General features: G+C 37.7%; 1 protein-coding gene across 2 annotated transcripts in view; it reads left to right on the top strand.

The window, feature by feature from the left end:
* The window catches only part of PTH2R (parathyroid hormone 2 receptor), a gene marked incomplete at both ends in the record, with an annotated part of 104,194 nt that extends 94,586 nt beyond the window's left edge, over positions 1 to 9,608 (top strand). Inside the window, 4 exons of one of the 2 annotated variants that reach the window (XM_082658552.1) lie at positions 2,957 to 3,051; positions 5,934 to 6,072; positions 8,089 to 8,130; positions 9,213 to 9,608. In XM_082658552.1, the coding sequence (XP_082514678.1) occupies positions 2,957 to 3,051; positions 5,934 to 6,072; positions 8,089 to 8,130; positions 9,213 to 9,608 (672 nt within the window). The remainder of the gene's footprint in view (positions 1 to 2,956; positions 3,052 to 5,933; positions 6,073 to 8,088; positions 8,131 to 9,212) is intronic. The other variant, XM_082658551.1, reaches the window with a different exon arrangement.
* Between the last annotated feature and the right edge of the window lie 14,414 nt (positions 9,609 to 24,022).

Genomic DNA, 24,022 nt, shown 5'->3' with positions numbered 1-24,022 from the left:
CAGACTCACATAGGCCTGGTTCAAATTCCAGCTGATAGCTGGGTAGTCTAGGTCAAATCAATTAATCTCTTTGAGCTAGAGTTTCTTCATTCATAATGAATAGGCATAATAAAAATTCCTGTATCATATTTATGTGAGCATTTACACTAGGCAGTGTTCAATAACTAGTAGCTCTTATTAACCTGAAAACATCCTTCTTCCACAATTTCACAGCACAGCTCTGTCCTTCCCCTAGGGTATGGGGCTCAAGACCCAGCCCCCAGTTCTTTTTTTTTTTTTAGTCTTTATTGGAGTATAATTGCTTTATATTTTTGTGTTAGTTTCTGCTGTTTAATAAACTGAATCAGCTATATATATATATACATATATCCCCATATCCCCTCTCTCTTGCGTCTCCTTCCCACCCTCCCTATCTACCCCTCTAGGTGGTTACAAAGCACCGAGCTGATCTCCCTGTGCTATGCGGCTGCTTCCCACTAGCTATCTGTTTTACATCTGGTAGTGTATATATGTCAGTGCCACTCTCTCACTTCGTCCCAGCTTCCCCTTCCCCCTCCCCGTGTCCTCAAGTCCATTCTCTATGTCTGCATCTTTATTCCTGTCCTGCCTCTATGTTCGTCAGAACCATTTTCTTTTTTTCTTTTTAGATTCCACATATATGTGTTAGCATACGGTATTTGTGTTTCCCTTTCTGACTTACTTCACTCTGTATGACAGTCTCTAGGTCCATCCACCTCGCTACAAACAACTCAATTTCGTTTCTTTTTATGGCTGAGTTATATTCCATTATATATATGTGCCACATCTTCTTTATCCATTCATCTGTTGATGGACACTTAGGTTGCTTCCATGTGCTGGCTATTGTAAATAGTGCTGCAATGAACATTGTGGTACATGACTCTTTTTGAATTATGGTTTTCTCAGGGTATATGCCCAATAGTGGGATTGCTGGGTCATATGGTAGTTCTATTTTTAGTTTTTTAAGTAACCTCCATACTGTTCTCCATAGTGGCTGTATCAATTTACATTCCTACCAACAGTGCAAGAGAGTTCCCTTTTCTCCACACCCTCTCCAGCATTTATTGTTTGTAGATTTTGTGATGATGGCCATTCCGACTGGTGTGAGATGATATCTCATTGTAGTTTTGATTTGCATTTCTCTAATGATTAATGATGTTGAGCATCCTTTCATGTGTTTGTTGGCAATCTGTATATCTTCTTTGGAGAAATGTCTATTTAGGTCTTCTGCCCATTTTTGGATTGGGTTGTTTGTTTTTCTGATATTGAACTGCATGAGCTACTTGTATATTTTGGAGATTAATCCTTTGTCAGTTGCTTTGTTTGCAAATATTTTTTCTGATTCTGAGGGTAGTCTTTTCATCTTGTTTATGGTTTCCTTTGCTGTGCAAAAGCTTTTATGTTTCATTAGGTCTCATTTGTTTATTTTGGTTTTTATTTCCATTTCTCTAGGAGGTGGGTCAAAAAGGATCTTGCTGTGATTTATGTCATAGAGTGTTCTGCCTATGTTTTCCTCTAAGAGTTTTTTAGTGTCTGGCATTGCATTTAGGTCTTTAATCCATTTTGAGTTTATTTTTGTGTATGGTGTTAGGGAGTGTTCTAATTTCATTCTTTTACATGTAGCTGTCTAGTTTTCCCAGCACCACTTATTGAAAAGCCAGCCCCCAGTTCTTGTAGGAGGCTGTGAAATTGGTGAGAGTTGCCTATGGGGTAGTCAGTGGTAGGATGGCCAAGAAGGTGGTTGGAATTAAGGGCTGATGCAGATAATCAACTAGTTTGGGCAGTGGGGCATATGAATCACCCAATACCAAAATTCTCCAAATTCCAGAAATGATTGGAGACTCTGCAGGATAATTTATCCCCAGGAATGCAGAGTTGATGGGTCCTCTCTTCTAGCTGTTGCTCTGGCATTAACAGAAAGCCACTCTTGGCAATCCACAATTCCATTATTCCTAAGTACTAGCGCTTCCTGGACTGTAGACATCTCCCTGAATTAAGGGACCCAAGGGGTTCGGGCTTCTACCTCCTTATGACCCCTGACCTGGAGATCTTTTCTTCCTCTTCATTTTGGACCTCTTCACTGATCCTTGAGGCCCTTGGACATAAAATGTCTTATCCCACCAATACTTTCCCTTCCCTCCCCCCACCTTTTTTTTTGTTTTTTTTTTTTGTTTGTGGTACGCGGGCCTCTCACTGTTGTGGCCTCTCCCGTTGCGGAGCACAGGCTCCGGATGCGCAGGCTCAGCGGCCATGGCTCACGGGCCTAGCTGCTCCACAGCATGTGGGATCCTCCCGGACCGGGGCACAAACCTGTGTCCCCTGCATCGGCAGGCGGACTCTCAACCACTGCGCCACCAGGGAAGCCCTCCCTCCCCCTTTTTAAAGCCAGAATGTGATTGTCTGGTGGTTCCCACACCTCAATTTAATTGCCTACACTGAGACTATTTCTTATACAGCATCTTACCTGGCTTTTTTTTTTAACCTTGTATACTTCACCCAGTGCTTTTCATACATCATAATAGAGACATCATCCCCAAAGCAACCCTATTATTCTTCTCCCTAAAATAGATACAGAAGCTGGGAATTCATTTCAAAAAGGGCTGTCAATTACATTTGTATAATAACTATTATCCTTTATCCAGCAAGTCTGCCACAGAAGTTCATCTAAACTTTGGTTTGGAAATTCCCCATGGATTCTGGCAGATTATCCTCTGGTATTTCTAGTTTCTAGTGCTGTTGAACTTTTATCTCTGTGTTTTCATGAGGGCAAATCCAGAATCCCTATCTTTCCAATATCTTACCTCAGATTTCCTCATTCACATTTACAGAATGGGTAATGTTCAGTCTTTGAATACAAAGAGGTGCAATTTATGTAAATTTTTACAAACAACTTGAAGACTAACTTAATAATTCTTTGTAATATTATCTTCTCTTTCAGCTGAATTTTATTCTGTTTCTGAATACCGTTAGAGTTCTGGCTACCAAAATTTGGGAGACGAATGCGGTTGGGCATGACACAAGAAAACAATACAGGTAATTCCAGGACATACATCCATCAGAGGAAATATTTTGGTTACTATTTAGAGTAAAGGACAGATATCAGTTGATCTGAAATGTTTCTAAGAGACTAAATTGTGAACGTGTATTTTCATTTGGTTTAACTGTGCTTGTGCTATTTATCAGAAAAGTATATATATTTTAGGAAAATATAAATAACAACAAACCTTCCCAATATGCTTAAATTCTAAGTATATTTTTAAAAATCTGTTCTTAGCAGCGGGGATTTTACCATTAACTATGTAACCTATGTAACTATGTAATCTCTTGTTGATGATCTTGGCTGACAATTTCACTTGCCTTCTTAAAATAATGTCATAACTGAAAAAAATCAAGAAAGTGTATTTGCTATATTGTTTCCAATCTTCCCATCAAATTGGTACCTCCCAAATATTGATTTTTAAGAACTTTCAAATGTACTGATTGAAGGAGGTCTGTTATTCAGTCTTTGCTGAAGAAAAGGACAAATTAAGTATTTATAATCATTATCAAACTGTCTTAAGAATGTGTCCATTTCTCCCAATGATCATTTTGGAAGTTCTGAATCGTTTTGGAAGTGGCTTCTATCCACCTGAACATATGCACCACTAGTCAGGTGCATGTGGATTAATTTTTGTAATCCCCAAACAAGAATCTATTTCTTTCTGCCTCACATTGTCATGAAATGCTATCACAGACACAGAAAGGAAGAAATCATAGTCAACATTTCGATCTTCTCTCACAAACGTTCTCTAAGTCCTTTGTGGAATCATTCCCGTGCACCGTGTAGGCAGCGTTTACTGTCAGGGAGAAAAGAGTACAGATACAGATGGACTGAAGTCTAGAATAGGATGCACAGTATGAACAAACCATCAGCTGCTAGCTCCAGTCATTTTCAATATGCTGCAAGTGGTAGTATTAAAATCATGCCTGTGTTTACAGTGAAGGGTCTGTGCTATACTAGAATAGCTTGTCTCATGTCACATTTCATTGGTGAAGACAAAGGTCAAAGGATGATAAAAAATGGAAAATGTAAGTAGCCTTTCATTCTTCATAAAATGAAAAAGTGCAGTGGTGTTTGAAAGCTAATTATTTCTCTAGTTCTGAATCAAGGCTACTTATTTCTCTTATTCTGAATAAAAGCTACTTATTTCTATAGTTCTGAATAAAAGCTACTAATTTCTAGAATATCCGAATGATGTGAAATTATACTTTCAGTAGAAAGTTGCTCAAGAGATTTGAGAAACTCTGGAGAGAACAGAGTGGATTATCTTTAAACCAAGACAGAATAGACAGCTTATTTGCAAAAAAAAAAATAATAAGTAAGTAGGGAAAGAAAGAAAGAAAGAGAGAGAGAGAGAAGGAAAGAAAAAGAAAGAAAGAAAGAAAAGAAAGAAAGAAAGAAAGAAAGAAAGAAAGAAAGAAAGAAAGAAAGAAAGAAAGAAAGAAAGAGAAAGAAAGAAAGAAAAAGGGAAAGAGAGGGAGAGAGGGAGGGAGGGGGAAAGGAAGAAAGAAACTGAAAGAAAGACTAGTGAGGAAAGGAAGAAGATTATAATCATTTGAGATTACTGGGGCATTAATGATTCTTAGAAAAAGAGGGATATTTGAGAAATAAAGAAGAAGCCTGATTTGGCTGTTTCTTGGATAAAAAATGCAAAAAAAACAAAACCTAACTAGAAAATGATGTGCTTGCGTCATAGACTAGCTCTTTATTGCTGCAAAATGAATTACCACAAACTTAGTGGCTTTAAAACAACACACTGGCTATTCATGGTTTGTTTGTCAGAAATCTGGGCGTGGCTTAGCTGGGTCCTCAGCTTCTGGGTCTCTTTACAAGGATATAATTGGGATGTCAGTTGGTTGGACTGGGGAAAAATCCACTCTTAAGCTCACGTGATTGTTGACAGGATTTATGTTCTTGCTGGGTTGGTCAGATGCCACCTCTCCTTGCCACATGGGCCTCTCAGTAGAGCAGCTCACAACTTGCTTCACTGAATCAAACAAGGGAGAGAGTCTGCTACTAAAATGTATGTTACACTCTCGGACAACATAGTCACAGAAGCGGCATCCCACCATCTTGGCCATAAATGATTGGTTAGAAGTAAGTCCCAAGTCCTGCCCACACTCAAGCAGAGAGGATTAACAAGGATGTAAATACCAGAAGGTTGGGAATCATTAGGGGCCATGTTAAAGTCAATCCATTATATTGGAAACTGGGATTCCTCTAAATACACAAGAAAATGTGTATGAAGAAGCAGTTAAAGGAAATAAAGGTCACATTGTTTAGTTTGTAAACAAACAAACAAACAAACCTACAACTATAGATAATTTGAGACAGAATATTTGACAGAGAATATTTAGGGAAGGCAAAAGGTATTGACCACATGTAGCTCATAAGAAAATATGAAATGATAAATGAAGATCCAAGTGTAAGAAGAGACCAGGGAGTAGTTGGTTCTAAAATGAACAGAACAAGCCAAAATGCTGCCTGTGAAAGTAAAGACAGTTATTGAGGATGGAGGTGGTACCTCTTTAAGTCTCAAACATAGAAGTTAAAGACAACTTAAGACAGAGAAAAAAAAAGGCATTTTACAATTTTATGAAAATAGTATCCTTTAAGCAAGAAGAGTGGAAATGAGATTAAAGAGACTTAGGGGATAGTAATCATGGGAAGTGAGAATAAACTACCTGATTTAGTATAGAAGTGACAGGAAGAAGAGGGAGAGGGAAAAAAACTAGCAGAAGCCGTGGATCCAAAGAGATGGGGGAACGTCAGCCCCTGGTAGCTCTGCTAAATAAGCTTTATGTTTTCCAGCAAGCTGTCTCTATGGAAAGGCACTGTACATTGACTAATTAAAAGGCTTGCCATTCTCTTCCAGGAAACTCGCCAAATCAACGCTGGTGCTGGTGCTGGTCTTTGGAGTGCATTACATCGTGTTCGTGTGCCTGCCCCACTCCTTTGCTGGGCTTGGGTGGGAGATCCGGATGCACTGTGAGCTCTTTTTTAACTCCTTTCAGGTAGAGAGTGCTACTAGTAATTTGATTCCTGTATTTTGCTTTTTTCCTTCCTCTGCCCCTCCCTCTGGCTTTCACACACCTGTCTCCCAAGGGCCAGGAAAGGGGCTATTTTCTGGCACCTGTGCATTTCTGTCCTGCAGCGGTCAGTCAGGTTAACCTCCGACCACAGCAGGAGCTGTTTCTCACAGACAAGCTTGGGCTATGAGACAAGAAAGCACATTGTTGTAAAATATGTGACACCTACAGAGCAGGAATCTGTGTGTGTGTGTGTGTGTGTGTGTGTGTGTGTGTGTGTGTGTGTGTGTGTATGGAAAGTCAATGAAAGCAAAAGAAGGGATAGGCAGGGGAGACGAAAAAAGAGAAAGGGAGACAAGTAAAAGGAAGAGGTTGCTTCCTTATATTTGATCTCATTTGAAAGCATGATACCATTTCCCTCACGTGGAGGCTACAGGCGCCTCCTAACTCTTCCTCCTGCTACTCCTTTGCTGCCACCTCCTGCCTTCAATCTAGTCTCCATACAATAGTCTGAAGAATCTTAAAAATAAATCTGATAGGGCTTCCCTGGTGGCGCAGTGGTTGAGAGTCCGCCTGCCGATGCAGGGGACACGGATTCGTGCCCCGGTCTGGGAAGATCCCACATGCCGCGGAGCGGCTAGGCCCGTGAGCCATGGCCGCTGAGCCTGCGCGTCCGGAGCCTATGCTCCGCAACAGGAGAGGCCACAACAGTGAGAGGCCCGCGTACCGCAAAAAAATAAAAAATAAAATAAAAATAAACAAATAAATCTGATAATGTCACTGAACTGCTGAACATATCCAGAGGCTTCTCATTGCAGTCAGAATAAAATCCAAACGCAGTTTCCTGGTGTGCACAGCCCTCCCTGTTGGGGAGCCTGTCCAGCTGTGACCTCACCTCACACCATGCTCCCTGATGCCCACTAAGTTTGAGCCACACTAGCTCTTCCACAATTTCTGTACCTCAAGTTCATTTCTGCCTCAGGGGTTTGTACTTGCTGTTTCCTTTGCCTGGAGTGCCCTTCCCTCTAATATTCACATGGCCTGGCTTCTTCTTCTCACTCAAACCAGCTTAAATGTCTCCCCCTCAGGGAGGTCTTCATTAAGTTCCCCCTTTGATAGATCTTCTCCATCTTCTTTTTCAGTACCACTCGTTTTGCCTGCATGGCCTTTATCTTATCATCATACATTTTTCTCCTGTGGCTTTTTGTTTATATTTTAATTAATTCATTTATTTTTACTGTGTTGGGTCTTCGTTTCTGTGCGAGGGCTTTCTCTAGTTGTGGCAAGCATGGGCCTCTCACTATCACGGCCTCTCTTGTTGCCGAGCACAGGCTCCAGACACGCAGGCTCAGTAGTTGTGGCTCACAGGCCTAGTTGCTCCGCGGCATGTGAGATCCTCCCAGACCAGGGCTCGAACCCGTGTCCCCTGCACCCGTGTCCCCTGTGTCCCACTGCTCCACCAGGGAAGCCCCTATTTGTTTATATTTTATCCATCTGTATTTCCTACTAGGATGTAAGCCCTAAGAGAACAGGGACTTTGTCTGTCTTGATTAAGTTGTTTATCCCTGTCATGCTGAGCATTTCACACTGTATAAACTCAATAAATATTTTTGAACGAGTGAAAAAAAAGTTTCTGTGTGTTTTCACCTGATAAGACCCTATGTCTGTAGTTTCCAGCATTCACAGTGTAAAAATTTCACTTACTGACTGGGGGATGTTCTGTGGCCCTGGCGTGGCAACACATGAAACGAATGTAACAAAAACCAGTTTGTGTTTTATTTAGTTATTTGGTTCAGTTCATACCAAGGAAAGATCTCAGACAAATTTCATGTATATTTAAGGATTTCGAAATATTAGGAGAGATAATTTGCATAATTTTCTGGAGGAATCATTAAAAAAGAACCCAGTTTTTCAACTTACGCATTGTGGCACAAGATACTTTAGTGCTGCGATCTTTATAATTAAAATTAATTAATTAAAACATTCTATTTTCTCCTCCAGGGTTTCTTTGTGTCTATCATCTACTGCTACTGCAATGGAGAGGTAAGTTTGAAGGAACCCCATACCTCCTGCAGGTCTAGCTCCGAGTAAGCTCGTAAATGGCCATCGCAATGTGACCGGAATCTCTTTAGAATCCTCAGGGGTTACAGGACAAAGTGGACACAGAGAAGGGAGATATTTTAATCATAAATTATTTTGAGAAAGGAAGAATTCATGTAAATAAGCCAAGGTCTTCCTCTTCCAGCACTTTTCAATGTCAATTCAGTTGCAACCCTTGATATCAAAAACCCAACTTAACTGGAATGCAGATTGATACTTGGAAGGACCGTGAACTTCATATTCCAGTCGATGCTTCAACTTATATTTTATTTCAAGTTCTATAAGAAACTCAAATATAACTTTCCCTGGGAATAATCCATTAGAACATTTTGACATTTTTTAAACTACAAGATGGTGATGGGACAATTTCAGTTCATTTAGGAGTTGGCTGGAGAGAAAAAATGGTACCGATCTTTTAGATGACATCAGCTTACCAGGTTTCCACTGCTTCCAATGGAACTTTCAAAAAGCTCCCTTCTGGAAAGTTGCAATAGCAAAATTGAATCTTCAGCAGCAAGAATGGAAACAAGAGCCCCACCCTACAACGAATGCCCTTGCAGCACCCACTTTTCACCATCCAATCCTTTTCTCAATTTCCCTCCTTCAGTATGCCCATGCAGAAGCGATGGTGTTACAGTTACATTTCCAGCTGAGTACCTTCCATGCCCTTCCACAGCCTTAGCTGGCACTATTTATCCCATTTTCTCCTCCAACCCCATGTCCTCTTTTCCTCTCCCATGAGTCCGATATATGTATTGGCTGCATTTCAATATGTACTACAGTACTGCACCATCTGGGGTTGGTTGAATCCACCAATGCAGAACCCCAGATATAGAAGGCCAATTGTGAAGTCATAGGGGATTTCAGCCCTGTGTTCTTCAAGGGTCAACTGTATATATAAAGTCCCTGGCGCACAGTGGAACCTTAGTGATTATTACTATCATTGAAATCAGGCAGACATCCATCTAACAAGGTTCCAGGATCTCTGATGGTTTCTGATGCACAATATGGTCCTTGCGGTTTAGGTTCAGTCTGAGGTGAAGAAGATGTGGAGTCGGTGGAATCTCTCTGTGGACTGGAAAAGGACGCCCCCATGCGGCGGCCACAGATACGGCTCCGTGCTCACTACCGTGACGCCCAGCACCAGCAGCCAGTCGCAGACGGCGGCCAGCACACGCATGGTGCTCATCTCCCGCAAGGCGGCCGAGACGGCCAGACGGCAGCCCGACAACCACGTGACTTTACCCGGCTACGTCTGGAGTAACTCGGAGCAGGACTGCTTGCCACACTTGATCCATGCAGAGACCAAGGAAAGTGACAGGAGGCAGGGAGATGCGATTCCAATGGAGGAGTCATCCACGCCATTAGAATTTAACCCAGACCTTGAAGGAAGCAAAGGAGAAACCGAGGATGCGCTGTGAATAAACATTTGTGTCTTGAAGGAGCTGATCCATCTGGCTGTGGCAGAGGAGCTTGGCTAGCGTCCCTCTGCTTGAGCCCCAGAGCTGAACAGTCAGGATTCAAGTGTTCATAGCCTTTTTAGGCTCTATGAATTGGTTCCTGTAAATACTAAAGCCACAAAAGGAGAAGTGTCAGTGGAATAATTACCTTATTTTGGCATCACATTCTCTTCTGAATTGATGTGTAGTACCTGTAGTACTTGCTCTGTGATTGTTCATTTTTCTGCTACTTTTGGGTAGAACAAACGTTTCAGTTGCTCGACTCTAGTTTTCTCTCATAAATATCACTCGAAATATGATAGAGATCACTTAGTATGTGTCATTTTCTTTTTAACAAATTAGTATTCTCTTTCTCACTTTAAGGGACCTCTATCATTGCATTCATTTAGCCTGTTCATTGGAGCAATTAGGATCTGAAAATACGTTGAAAGATTAAAGATCTCGGAACAAGTACACACTGGAAAATAAGCTCGCTGGACTTTGTTAAAATAATAACTGTGTGAGAAACTTGTTTCTGGGAATAAGGAAAATTCCTCAAAAAAGAATACTGCACATATTCCTCTTTTTGAATGTCCCCTCTGTGACCAGCCAAATCTCAAGTCTTCACTCTTTTGTAAACCTTGACATGTCACAAGGTTTTCTTAGTCAGTGAGCTTGTGTCTGCAAGCTGATTTTGTTTATAATCATTTATAGTGATAGTCACACTGCTTCTATTTTTTTTTCTTTGTTCTGTTACTCTATTCCAGATGGCATGTGGGATAAATTAAAAGTTTGTTTTAAAAATATATTTTGGGTCACTTTTTTAAATGTTCTCTTAGCACCTACCTTTGTTTTTGGGAATCAACCAAATGTCTCTTCTCCACATCTACAGAGATCAGCATGTAGCCCCAGAACTTCACTGAGCTTGAAATTTCAGTGTATTGCAGTACTGAAACATTTACTGAGTGCATGTTAGGTACCCAGCATCCTGCTAGGTTTTTACAAGCATTAAGTTATTTAATCCTCACCACAAAGTTATGGAGTAAGTCTTATCACTGTCCCCCTTTTTACAGATAACAGCGTGACTCACAGAGGTGGAATGACTTGCCCAAAGTCACACAGCTAGTGATTGAGAGAACACGGTTTCAGACACAGATCTGACTTTAAGTCCCATGTTCTTAGCCATATGCATACTGTTGCCAATGTATATATTGCCCATTCACAAAAAAATAAATGAATTCCTTCTGGGTAGAGAATGCTTTAGGAACTCTTATTGTGGTATGGTCTAGCCTCTGACCCTCATGAAGTTTCCACTCTAATGGGAGAGCCAAATACACATAGGAAATGAAAACATCACAGAGTAATGTGTTTTTAGGTGAAATGACACAGGTCAAGCTGGTCCATCTTACTTTGCTGAATGGTTTAAATATACAAATAGTGTTATGATGAAAAAGGTACTCTGATGTCTACATGCCCTCTTGAAAACTATTGCACTTTTCTCCCATGTTCATTCTTTCCTTCCTTCCCTGTGACAGACAGAGGTCATTTCCTTCCCATCCTGTTTACGAAGGTGCCATGGTGCATACTTAATTCATTTGATTCAATGCTATATTGAATGCACAGGTTTTGATAATGTTTGCATCCAATTAGACAGCTAGGACTGTAAGTTATACCTGTGCATTGATTTTATCAAGTAAAATATCGAGTACTTACCAAGGATTGTCATTGAACTAGTACTCTTTTTTTTGTAATTTTTATTCTTTTATTAAAGTGTGGTTGATTTACAATGTTTCAGGTGTGCAGCAAGGTGATTCAGTTATACATATACATATATATGTGTATATATATTTTCAGATTCTTTCCCATTATAGATCATTAGTATATTGTCACATATTAATGCTACCTCCCTGTTAGGAGAACCATCATGGGCTGAGCCAGAGATTAAGTTCAGTTCCATTGCTACTTTTGTGCAAGGCTTTATAAATCACTTACTTTTCTTTGTAGTTCAAGTTCTCTATCTTTAAAATGAAGATATCTGACTACCTTAGAGAAATGTTCAGGTGATAAGAGAAATCACATATTGAAAGCACTTTGTAAAATAAAAATTCCATACAAATATTGATACTTGGTTTAGGTTGTTTACTGTTTAAATTTCATTTTGCCCCATTGTATTATAAAAGGACTCATTGGTCATTGCAACATAATAATTATAAGAATATATATATTTTGATAATATGGAGAACATTCTAAGCCACCCCCAAATTCCAAGGCTAGACCACTATTTCTTTACAATAACAAGTAAGAATAAAGCCCTCAGACTCACCAAAGTTTAAGTGAGTCACCAAGTGACTCAAAGTTTAGTCATTCACAAATTGAGTGAACATTTACTTAGAGCCTATTATGTGACAGATACTATGCTATGTGCTAGGGACATAACAAAAAGTAAGGCGTAATCTACTCCTTCAAGGAACAAACAACCCCTCAGTTGCTAGGAGTCTTTATCTCAACTGTGTACACACATTTTTTCTTCTAGGTTTTGATAATGTTTGCATCCAATTAGACAGCTAGGACTGTAAGTTATACCTGTGCATTGATTTTATCAAGTAAAATATTGAGCACTTATCAAGGATTGCCATTAAACTAGTACTCTTTTTTTGTAATTTTTATTCTTTTATTAAAGTGTTGTTGATTTACAATGTTTCAGGTGTGCAGCAAAGTGATTCAGTTATACATATACATATATATGTGTATATATATTTTCAGATTCTTTTCCATTATAGGTCATTGCAAGATATTGAATATAGCTCCCTGTGTTATACAGTAGGTCCTTGTTGTTTATCTATTTTATATGTAGTAGCCTGTATCTGTTAATCCCAAATTCCTAATTTATCCCTCCACCACTTTCCCCTTTGGTAACCATAAGTTTGCTTTCTATGTCTGTGAGTCTATTTCTGTTTTGTAAATAAGTTCATTTGTCTCATTTTTTTTTAGATTCCACATATAAGCAATACCATAAGATATTTGTCTTTCTCTGACTTTTACTTCACTTAGTATGATAATCTCTAGGACCACCTATGTTGCTGCAAATGGCATTATTTCATTCATTTTTTATGGCTGAGTAATGTTCCATTGTGTGTGTATGTGTGTGTGTGTGTGTACACACACACACACATATATATATATATGACATTTTCTTTATCCATTCATCTGTTGATGGACATTTAAGTTGCTTCCATATCTTTGCTATTGTAAATAGTGCTGCAATGAACGTTGGGGTGCATGTATCTTTTCGAGTTAAGAGTTTTCTCCAGATATATGTCCAGGAGTGGGATTGCTGGATCATATGGTAACTCTATTTTTAGTTTTTTAAGGAAACTCCATACTGTTTTCCATAGTGGCTGCACCAATTTACATTCCCACCAATAGTGTAGCAGGGTTCCCTTTTCTCCACACCCTCTCCAGCATTTATTATTTGTAGACTTTTTAATGTTGGCCATTCTGACTGGTGTGACGTGATGCTGCATTGCAGTTTGATTGCATTTCTGTAATAATTAGTGACACTGAGCATCTTTTCCTGTGCCTTTTGGCCACCTGTATGTCTTCTTTGGAGAACTGTCTATTTAGGTCTTCTGCCCATTTTTTGATTGTTTTTTTTTTCTTTTTGATATTGAGCTGTATGAGCTGTTTGTATATTTTGGAAATTAGTCCCTTGTTGGTTGTATCACTTGCAAATATTTTCTTCCATTCCACAGGTTGTCTTTTAATTTTTTTTATAGTGTCCTTTGCTGTGCAAAAGCTTTTAAGTTTAATTAGGTCCCATTTGTTTATTTTTGTTTTCATTACTCTAGGAGACATCCAAAATATATTGCTATGATTTATGTCAAAGAGTGTCCTGCCTATGTTTTCCTCTAGGAGTTTTATAGTATTCAGTCTTACATTTAGGTCTTTAATCCATTTTGAGTTTAGTTTTGTGTATGGTGTTAGAGAATGTTCTGATTTCATTCTTTTACATGTAGCTGTCCAGTTTTCCCAGCACGACTTATTGAAGATTCTGTCTTTTCTCCATTGTATATTCTTGCCTTGTTTGTCATAAGTGACCATAGGTGTGTGGGTTTATTTCTGGGTTTTCTATCCTGTTCCATTGATCTCTGTGTCTGTTTTTGTGCCAGTATCATACTATTTTGATTACTGTAGCTTTGTAGTGTAGTCTGAAGTCAGGGACCGTGATTCCTCCAGCTCTGTTCTTCTTAATTTTAAGATTGTTTTGGCTATTCGGGGTCTTTTGTGTTTCCATATAAATTTTAAATTATTTTGTTCTAGTTCTGTGAAAAATGCCATTGGTAGTTTGATAGGGATTGCATTGAATCCATAGATTGTCTTGGGTAATATGGACATTAGAACTCACTTTCTTACCAGCGATTATTTCATTTTAGAAAAGTAAATATTTATATGGTTGAGTTTATTCAAAAATCTGTGGAGGACAGTCTCATTTTTTCTAATGAGTTATTAAATATTTTAGTTCATTTTTTCTCTCTTTAGACCTGTTCTGCCTATGTCCTCCACTCTTGGACCCTCTCCCTAAGACACACAGGGAAGCAATTGCTCAGTAAATCTCTAACCTGCTCTTCCCAGAAGTTCTATGCTGAACAGATGGGCAGTTTAGAAATCGCATAGATAAACAATCAATATACATTGGCGTTGTTTTAAGAACTGAGCTCAGTATTTTCAGTATATTTTATCATATAATCTTCGTCACACACTATGATGCAGTTACCACCATTTCAAAAATGTCATGATAATCAGAAGTTAAATGATTTGCTCCAGATCAAAGTAGCTGAGTCAGGATTTGAACCCAGTTCAGTTTGACTCCAAGGCCCCTGATTGTTCTCTCACCCATGTGGCCCTTTTTTTCTTTCTTTATCGAGAGCTTAATAGTATGGCAAGTCAATGAGGAAATAAAAAAGATTTAGTTTCAACTATTTTGATGGTAGAATTAGCAATAGTTACAAGAATGTAAAAAAGAAATAATAACATGATTATGGTTTTTAATAAAAGCATTTTTATCTCCCAGTATTTCATGACTATCAAAATAGAAAAAAAACTTTTGACTCTAAGCTCTTTTTAAAATTTCACCCAAAATATCTAACTTAAGTTTATAAAGGTCTAAATCCTATTTTTTAAGAACATATGCATACTGTGTTTATTGACAGTCGGTATGTAAAGTAGTATTTTGTTAACTTTTAAATTTGATGTACAGTAAACAAGGTAAGTTTCCCTTAATGCCCCACAGAAGAAAACATAAGAACTGAATTTTATTAAGGTCTTTTTCAGAAACAATTTGTATAACAAGTATCAGCATATATTTTAAAGTAAAGTGGATTTCAAAGTGACAATTTTATTTATTTATTTATTTATTTTTTAATGCATAGAAAATACTTTTATTTTTTTTTATTTTTTTATTTTTTTTAAACATCTTTATTGGAGCATAATTGCTTTACAATGGTATGTTAGTTTCAGCTTCACAACAAAATGAATCAGTTATATATATACATATGTTCCCATATCTATTCCCGCTTGCATCACCCTCCCTCCCACCCTCCCTATCCCACCCCTCCAGGCAGTCACACAGCACCGAGCTGATCTCCCTGTGCTATGCGGCTGCTTCCCACTAGCTATCTACCTTACGTTTGGTAGTGTATACATGTCCATGCCTCTTTATTGCTTTGTCACCGTTTACCCTTCCCCCTCCCCATAGCCTCAAGTCCATTCTCTAGTAAGTCTGTGTCTTTATTCCTGTTTCACCCCTAGGTTTTTCATGACATTTTTTTTTTCTTAAATTCCATATATATGTGTTAGCATACGGTATTTGTCTTTTTCTTTCTGACTTACTTCACTCTGTATGACAGACTCTAGGTCTATCCACCTCATTACAAATAGCTCAATTTTGTCTCTTTTTATGGCTGAGTAATACTCCATTGTATATATGTGCCACATCTTCTTTATCCATTCATCCGATGATGGACACTTAGGTTGTTTCCATCTCTGGGCTATTGTAAATAGAGCTGCAATGAACATTTTGGTACATGACTCTTTTTGAATTATGGTTTTCTCAGGGTATATGCCCAGTAGTGGGATTGCTGGGTCATATGGTAGTTCTATTTGTAGCTTTTTAAGGAACCTCCATACTGTTCTCCACAGTGGCTGTATCAATTTACATTCCCACCAACAGTGTAAGAGGGTTCCCTTTTCTCCACACCCTCTCCAGCATTTATTGTTTCTAGATTTTTTGATGATGGCCATTCTGACTGGTGTGAGATGATATCTCATTGTAGTTTTGATTTGCATTTCTCTAATGATTAGTGATGTTGAGCATTCTTTCATGTGTTTGTTGGCACTCTGTATATCTTCTTTGGAGAAATGTCTATTTAGGTCTTCTGCCCATTTTTGGATTGGGTTGTTTGTTCTTTTGTTATTAAGCTGCATGAGCTGCTTATAAATTTTGGAGATTAATCCTTTGTCTGTTGCTTCATTTGCAAATATTTTCTCCCATTCTGAGGGTTGTCTTTTGGTCTTCTTTATGGTTTCCTTTGCTGCGCAAAAGCTTTTAAGTTTCATTAGGTCCCATTTGTTTACTTTTGTTTTTATTTCCATTTCTCTAGGAGGTGGGTCAAAAAGGATCTTGCTGTGATTTATGTCATAGAGTGTTCTGCCTATGTTTTCCTCTAAGAGTTTGATAGTTTCTGGCCTTACATTTAGGTCTTTAATCCATTTTGAGCTTATTTTTGTGTATGGTGTTAGGGAGTGATCTAATCTCATACTTTTACATGTAGCTGTCCAGTTTTCCCAGCACCACTTATTGAATAGGCTGTCCTTTCTCCACTGTACATTTCTGCCTCCTTTGTCAAAGATAAGGTGACCATATGTGCGTGGGTTTATCTCTGGGCTTTCTATCCTGTTCCATTGATCTATATTTCTGTTTTTGTGCCAGTACCATACTGTCTTGATTACTGTAGCTTTGTAGTATAGTCTGAAGTCAGGAAGCCTGATTCCTCCAGCTCCATTTTTCGTTCTCAAAATTGCTTTGGCTATTCGGGGTCTTTTGTGTTTCCATACAAATTGTGAGATTTTTTGTTCTAGTTCTGTGAAAAATGCCAGTGGTAGTTTGATAGGGATTGCATTGAATCTGTAGATTGCTTTGGGTAGTAGAGTCATTTTCACAATGTTGATTCTTCCAATCCAAGAACATGGTATATCTCTCCATCTATTTGACAATTTTATTTACTAACCAAATAGCTGATCCCTGTTTTCCTAAAGTCTTCCTTTGGAATTAATAGTTAAAAGTTATTAATATATTCAATCACTTTGATTCACAATAATGACAATTTTATATTGTTAACCTATATTGTTAGGGAAGGTAGTAATAAATATTACAATAAAGTCAAATTATTAAATGATAAATTCAACATTGTGTAAGTATAAAATTTTTTCTCTTTGGTCCCTTCTAAAAACTTACTGACCTTAATGTAGGAGCTAATATTTACATTATAAACAGTAAGGAGGGATAAAAAAAAAAGAGAAGGTCATATAATTAAAGGCACAGAATGCAGAAGAGCGTCTCTAAAAGCTCTGACTCCTAAGGAATTCAGTTATTCTTCACCAGTTAACATGCAATACTCCAATCTTTGCACATGATCTGTTCTTAGTTACTTATTTTACAAATGAAATCCCAGTTTTCTACCCAGAGAAAGGCCACAAATCATGTTTTGTTTTGGATTCTTCAATCCTGGTAAAAATAAAGTATTATTATTATAAAAAATTAGGTGCAACATCAATGACTCGTTATTAAAGGAAATGTAGTTTCAGTAAATATGTAAAGAGGAGGATCTGCTTCCCATGATGTATTTCTTTTCTGAACATACAATATATTTTTAACATAAGGAACATTCTTTTTACTTCCATATTTGACACATAGATTACCAAGCCATTAAATAAGTGTTTCTGTCCTGTGTATATAGCTAAAGAATCTTGATAATATCTAAGTCCTATTCTTAAGCTGCCTAATGAGGCCATGGAAAATTTGTCCCCGTATTGTTGCAAAAATGACTTTAAACAACTTTACCTTTAGATTACTCATCTCTCTGGCATTTAAAGAGAACTTTTATGTAGGGCTTCTATTTATTCACTATTATAAAAATCACTCACAGCAATGGAAGTATCTGTAAATGGTGTAGAGCCAGGCAAAATGGTAAATGTCCTTATCTCTCACCGACTCTTAATTTAATGCTGTTAGCATTTAAATTCAGCCCCTACTTAGATCCTTAATCTCTTTCAAAACCACATTCATTTGGGTGGCTTACGTGGCTCATTTGATTAATGATTTAAATGGCTAAATAGGAAAACAAATTTAGTAGATGAAGCTCTGAATTTGTATAACATTTTTCCTGCAACTCTAGCACATACAGCAGATTCTTGATGACCAAAGACATTTCCAGAGTCTGATCTTGACCCCCCCAGAGCATGGCAATAGGGTTCAGTGCCTCAGAAAAATGCCAACCTGAGCTGGCAAAAGGCGGGCACCCCCAATTCAGCTTAATTGAGGGGCGCTGGCAGCACACCCAATTCCATTCCAATTGACAACCAGAACATCTAACATTTTCAAAGCTACTGTAACTTGGAAAGAGTGCCTGAATAAATCATAACAACTGTTTAAAATAAAAAATGGCAATTGTGATTTAATCTTGCTGGATCTTATTTTGGGGTCTGACTAGGGGCTGAATAAACTAAGAAGGATTTCACAGGCTTTTATGGCACACAAAGAAAAGGGCTTCTAAAAATGACTACTTAAGCAAGTGCTAGTTCCCTGAAAAATCTCATTTTGTCTCAGTTTAGTCATTAGAAAACAGACGAACCTAGATTGGGGAACATTTTACAGAGTACGTGCCTAATATTTCTCAAGACTGTCAGTCATGAAAAGAGAATAGACTGAGGAAACTGTCATGATCAGAGGGGACAGAGAGACAGGACAACTCAATGCAATGTGTGCATGTCAATCCCAAACTCCCTAACTATCCCTCGCCACCACCCTTCCCCCCTGGTAACCATAAATTCATTCTCTAAGTCTGTGAGTCTGAATTCTGTTTTGTAAATAAGTTCATTTCTATCATTTTTTTTTAAGATTCTGCATATAAGCAATATCATATAATATTTCTCTTTTTCTGTCTGACTCACTTCACTCAGTATACACTGCTATATTTAAAATGGATAACCAACAAGGACCTACTGTATAGCACAGGGAACTCTGCTCAATATTCTATAACAATCTAATTGGGAAAATAATTTGAATAAGAATAAAAAAATGTTCTCACCACAAAAAAGGCATGATAATTACATGATGAGATGTTAGCTAATGCTATGGTGGTAATCATTTTGCAATGTAGAAGTGTATTAAATCTACACATTGTACACCTTAAACTTATATAATGTTATATGTCAACTACATCTAAATAAAGCTAGTAAGATACTTAAAAAATAAAAATGCAATGTATCACCCTGAATGGGATCATGGAACAGAAAGAAGAGTCAAAGGTCAAAAACTGGTCAAATCCAAATAAAGTCTGAAATTTTGTTAATAGTAAATGTGACAATATTAGTTTCTGAGGTTTGACAAGTATACAATGGTAATATAAAATGTTAACAAACGAGGAAACCCAAAGTGAGATGAGGGGTGCACTGGAACTCTCTGTATTATCTTTGCAACTTTTCTGTAATACAACACTATTCCAAAATAAAAAGTCTTAAAAAAATCTCATTTTAGCAAGTTAGAAATAAATTTAGGAAATCAGGATAAGTACTATAGTCTAACTCCACTTGAATTTTTTTGAACATCGTTATTGGAATATAATTGCTTTACAATGGTGTGTTAGTTTCTGCTTTATAACAAAGTGAATCAGTTATACATATACATATGTCCCCATATCTCTTCCCTCTTGCATCTCCCTCCCTCCAACACTCCCTATCCCACCCCTCTAGGTGGTCACAAAGCACCAAGCTGATCTCCCTGTGCTGTGCGGCTGCTTCCCACTAGCTATCTATTTTACGTTTGGTAGTGTATATATGTCCAGGCCACTCTCTCACTCTGTCTCAGCTTACCCTTCCCCCTCCCCGTATCCTGAAGACCATTCTCGAGTAGGTCTGCGTCTTTATTCCCGTCTTGCCCCTAGGTTCTTCATGACCTTTTTTCCTTTCTTCTTAGATTCCATATATATGGGTTAGCATACGGTATTTGCTTTTCTCTTTCTGACTTACTTCACTGTATGACAGACTCTAGGTCCATCCACCTCACTACAAATAACTCCATTTCGTTTCTTTTTATGGCTGAGTAATATTCCATTGTATATATGTGTCACATCTTCTTTATTCATTCATCTGTTGGTGGACACTTAGGTTGCTTCCATGTCCTAGCGATTGTAAATAGAGCTGCAATGAATATTTTGGTACATGACTCTTTCTGAATTATGGCTTTCTCAGGGTACATGCCCAGTAGTGGGATTGCTGGGTCATACGGTAGTTCTATTTTTAGTTTTTTAAGGAACCTCCATACTGTTCTCCATAGTGGCTGTATCAATTTACATCCCCACCAACAGTGCAAGAGGGTTCCCTTTTCTCCACACTCTCTCCAGCATTTATTGTTTGTAGATTTTGTGATGATGGCCATTCGGACTGGTGTGAGATGATATCTCATTGTAGTTTTGATTTGCATTGCTGTAATGATTAATGATGTTGAGCATTCTTTCAGGTGTCTTTAGGCAATCTGTGTATCTTCTTTGGAGAAATGTCTATTTAGGTCTTTGGCCCATTTCTGGATTGGGTTGTTTGTTGTTTTGATATTGAGCTGCATGAGCTGCTTGTAATTTTTGGAGATTAATCCTTTGTCAGTTGCTTCATTTGAAAATATTACCTCCCATTCTGAGGGTTGTCTTTTCGTCTTATTTATGGTTTCCTTTGCTGTGCAAAAGCTTTCAAGTTTCATTAGGTCCCATTTGTTTATTTTTCCATTTCTCTAGGAGGTGGGTCAAAAAGGATCTTTCTGTGATTTATGTCATAGAGCATTCTGTTTATGTTTTCCTCTAAGAGTTTGATGGTGTCTGGCTTTACATTTAGGTCTTTAATTAATTTTAAGTTTATTTTTTGTGTATTGTGTTAGGGAGTGTTCTAGTTTCATTCTTTTACATGTAGCTGTCCAGTTTTCCCAGCACCACTTATTGAAGAGACTGTCTTTTCTCCACTGTATATTCTTGCCTCCTTTATCAATGATAAGGTGACCATAGGTGCGTGGGTTTAATCTCTGGGCTTTCTATCCTGTTCCATTGATCTATATTTCTGTTTCTGTGCCAGTACCATACTGTCTTGATTATTGTGGCTTTGCAATATAGTCTGAAGTCAGGGAGCCTGATTCCTCCAGCTCCATTTTTCTTTCTCAAGATTGCTTTGGCCATTCAGGGTCTTTTGTGTTTAAATACAAATTGTGGAATTTTTTGTCTAGTTCTGTGAAAAATGCCAGTGGTAGTTTGATAGGGATTGCATTGAGTCTGTGGATTGCTTAAGGTAGTAGAGTCATTTTCACAATGCTGATTCTTCCAATCCAAGAACATGGTATATGTCTCCATCTATTTGTATCAATTTAATTTCTTTCATCAGTGTCTTATAATTTTCTGCATACAGGTCTTTTGTTTCCTTAGGTAGGTTTATTCCTAGATATTTTATTCTTTTTGTTGCAATGGTAAATGGGCATGTTTTCTTAATTTCACTCTCAGATTTTTCATCATTAGTGTATAGGAATGCAAGAGATTTCTGTGCATTAATTTTATATCTTGCTACTTTACCAAATTCATTGATTAGCTCTAGTAGTTTTCTGGTTGCATCTTTAGGATCCTCTATGTATAGTATTATGTCATCTGCAAACAGTGAGAGCTTTACTCCTTCTTTTCCAATTTGGATTCCTTTCATTTCATTTTCTTCTCTGATTGCTGTGGCTAAAACTTCCAAAATTATATTGAATAATAGTGGTGAGAGTGAGCAACCTTGTCTTGTTCCTTATCTTAGTGGAAATGGTTTCAGTTTTTCACCATTGAGGACGATGTTGGCTGTGGGTTTGTCATATATGACCTTTATTATGTTGAAGAAAGTTCCCTCTATGCCTACTTTCTGGAGGGTTTTTATCTTAAATGGGCATTGAATTTTGTGAAAAGCTTTCTCTGACTCTATTGAGAGGATCATATGGTTTTTCTCCTTCAATTTGCTAAAATGGTGTATCACGTTGATTGACTTGTGTATATTGAAGAATCCTTGCATTCCTGGGATAAACCCCACTTGAACATGGTGTATGATCCTTTTAATGTGTTGTTGGATTCTGTTTGCTAGTATTTTGTTGAGGATTTTTACATCTATGTTCATCAGTGATAGTGGCGTGTAGTTTTCTTTCTTCGTGACATCTTTTTCTTGTTTTGGTATCAGAATGATGGTGGCCTCGTAGAATGAGTTTGGGAGTGTTCCTCCCTCTGCTATATTTTGGAAGAGTTCGAGAAGGATAGGTGCTAGCTCTTCTCTAAATGTTTGATAGAATTCACCTGTGAATCCATCTGGTCCTGGGCTTTTGCTTGTTGGAAGATTTTTAATAACAGTTTCAATTTCAGTGCTTGTGATTGGTCTGTTCATATTTTCTATTTCTTCCTGGTACAGTCTCAAAACATTGTGCATTTCAAAGAATTTGTCCATTTCTTCCAGGTAGTCCATTTTATTGGCATAGAGTTGCTTGTAGTACTCTCTCATGATCCTTTGTATTTCTGCAGTGTCAGTTGTTATATCTCCTGTTTCATTTCTAATTCTACTGATTTGAGTCTTCTCCCTTTTTTTCTTGATAAGGCTGGTTAATGGTTTATCAATTTTGTTTATCTTCTCAAAGAACCAGCTTTTAGTTTTATTGATCTTTGCTATCATTTCCTTCATTTCTTTTTCATTTATTTCTGATCTGATCCTTATGATTTCTTTCCTTGGCTAACTTTGGGGTTTTTTTGTTCTTCTTTCTCTAATTGCTTTAGGTGTAACGTTAGGTTGTTTATTTGAGATGTTTCTTGTTTCTTAAGGTAGGATTGTATTGGTATAAACTTCCCTCTTAGAACTGCTTTTGCTGTATCCCATAGGTTTTGGGTCGTCGTGTTTTCATTGTCATTTGTTTCTGGGGATTTTTTGATTCCTTCTTTGATTACTTCAGTGGTCTCTTGGTTATTAAGTAGTGTGTTTTTTAGCCTCCATGTGTTTGTATTTCTTACAGATTTTTTCCTGTAGTTGATATCTAGTCTCATAGCGTTGTGGTCAGAAAAGATACTTGATATGCCTTCACTTTTCTTAAATTTACCAAGGCTTGATTTGTCATCCAAGATATGATGTATCCTGGAGAATGTTCCATGAGCACTTGAGAAGAATGTGTATTCTGTTGTTTTTGGATGGAATGTCCTATAAATATCAATTAAGTCCATCTTGTTTAATGTATCATTTAAAGCTTGTGTTTATTTATTTATTTCCATTTTGGATGATGTGTCCATTGGTGAAGGTGGGGTGTTCAAGTCTCCTACTATGATTGTGTTACTGTTGATTTCCCCTTTTTCGGTTGTTAGTATTTGCCTTATGTATTGGGGTGCTCCTACATTGGGTGCATAAATATTTACAATTGTTATATCTTCTTCTTGGATTGATCCCTTGATCATTATGTAGTGTCCTTGTCTCTTTTAATAGTCTTTGTTTTACAGTCTATTTTGTCTGATATGAAAATTGCTACTGCAGCTTTCTTTTGACTTCCACTTGCATGGTATATCTTTTTCCATCCCCTCACTTTCAGTCTGTATGTGTCCCTAGGTCTGAAGTGGGTCCTGTAGACAGCATATATACGGGTCTTGTGTTTGTATCCATTGAGCCAATCTGTATCTTTTGGTTGGAGCATTTAGTCCATTTACATTTAAGGTAATTATTGATATGTATGTTCCTATTACTATTTTCTTAATTGTTTTGGGTTTATTATTGTAGGTCTTTTCCTTCTGTTGTGTTTCCCGCCTAGAGAAGTTCCTTTAGCATTTGTTGTAAAGCTGGTTTGGTGGTGCTGAATTCTCTTAGCCTTTGCTTGTCTGTAAAGGTTTTAATTTCTCTGTCAAATCTGAATGAGATCCTTTCTGGGTAGAGTCATCTTGGTTGTAGGTTTTTCTCCTTCATCACTTTAAATATGTCCTGCCACTCCCTTCTGGCTTGCAGAGTTTCTGCTGAAAGATCAGCTGTTAACCTTATGGGGATTCCCTTATGTGTTACTTGTTGTTTTTCCCTTGCTGCTTTTAGTATTTTTTCTTTGT

The sequence above is a fragment of the Grampus griseus genome (genome assembly GCF_964374135.1).
Source record: "Grampus griseus genome assembly, chromosome: 7".
In the NCBI taxonomy this organism is placed as follows: domain Eukaryota; kingdom Metazoa; phylum Chordata; class Mammalia; order Artiodactyla; family Delphinidae; genus Grampus; species Grampus griseus.
This window is presented reverse-complemented; position numbering and strand designations above follow the sequence as displayed.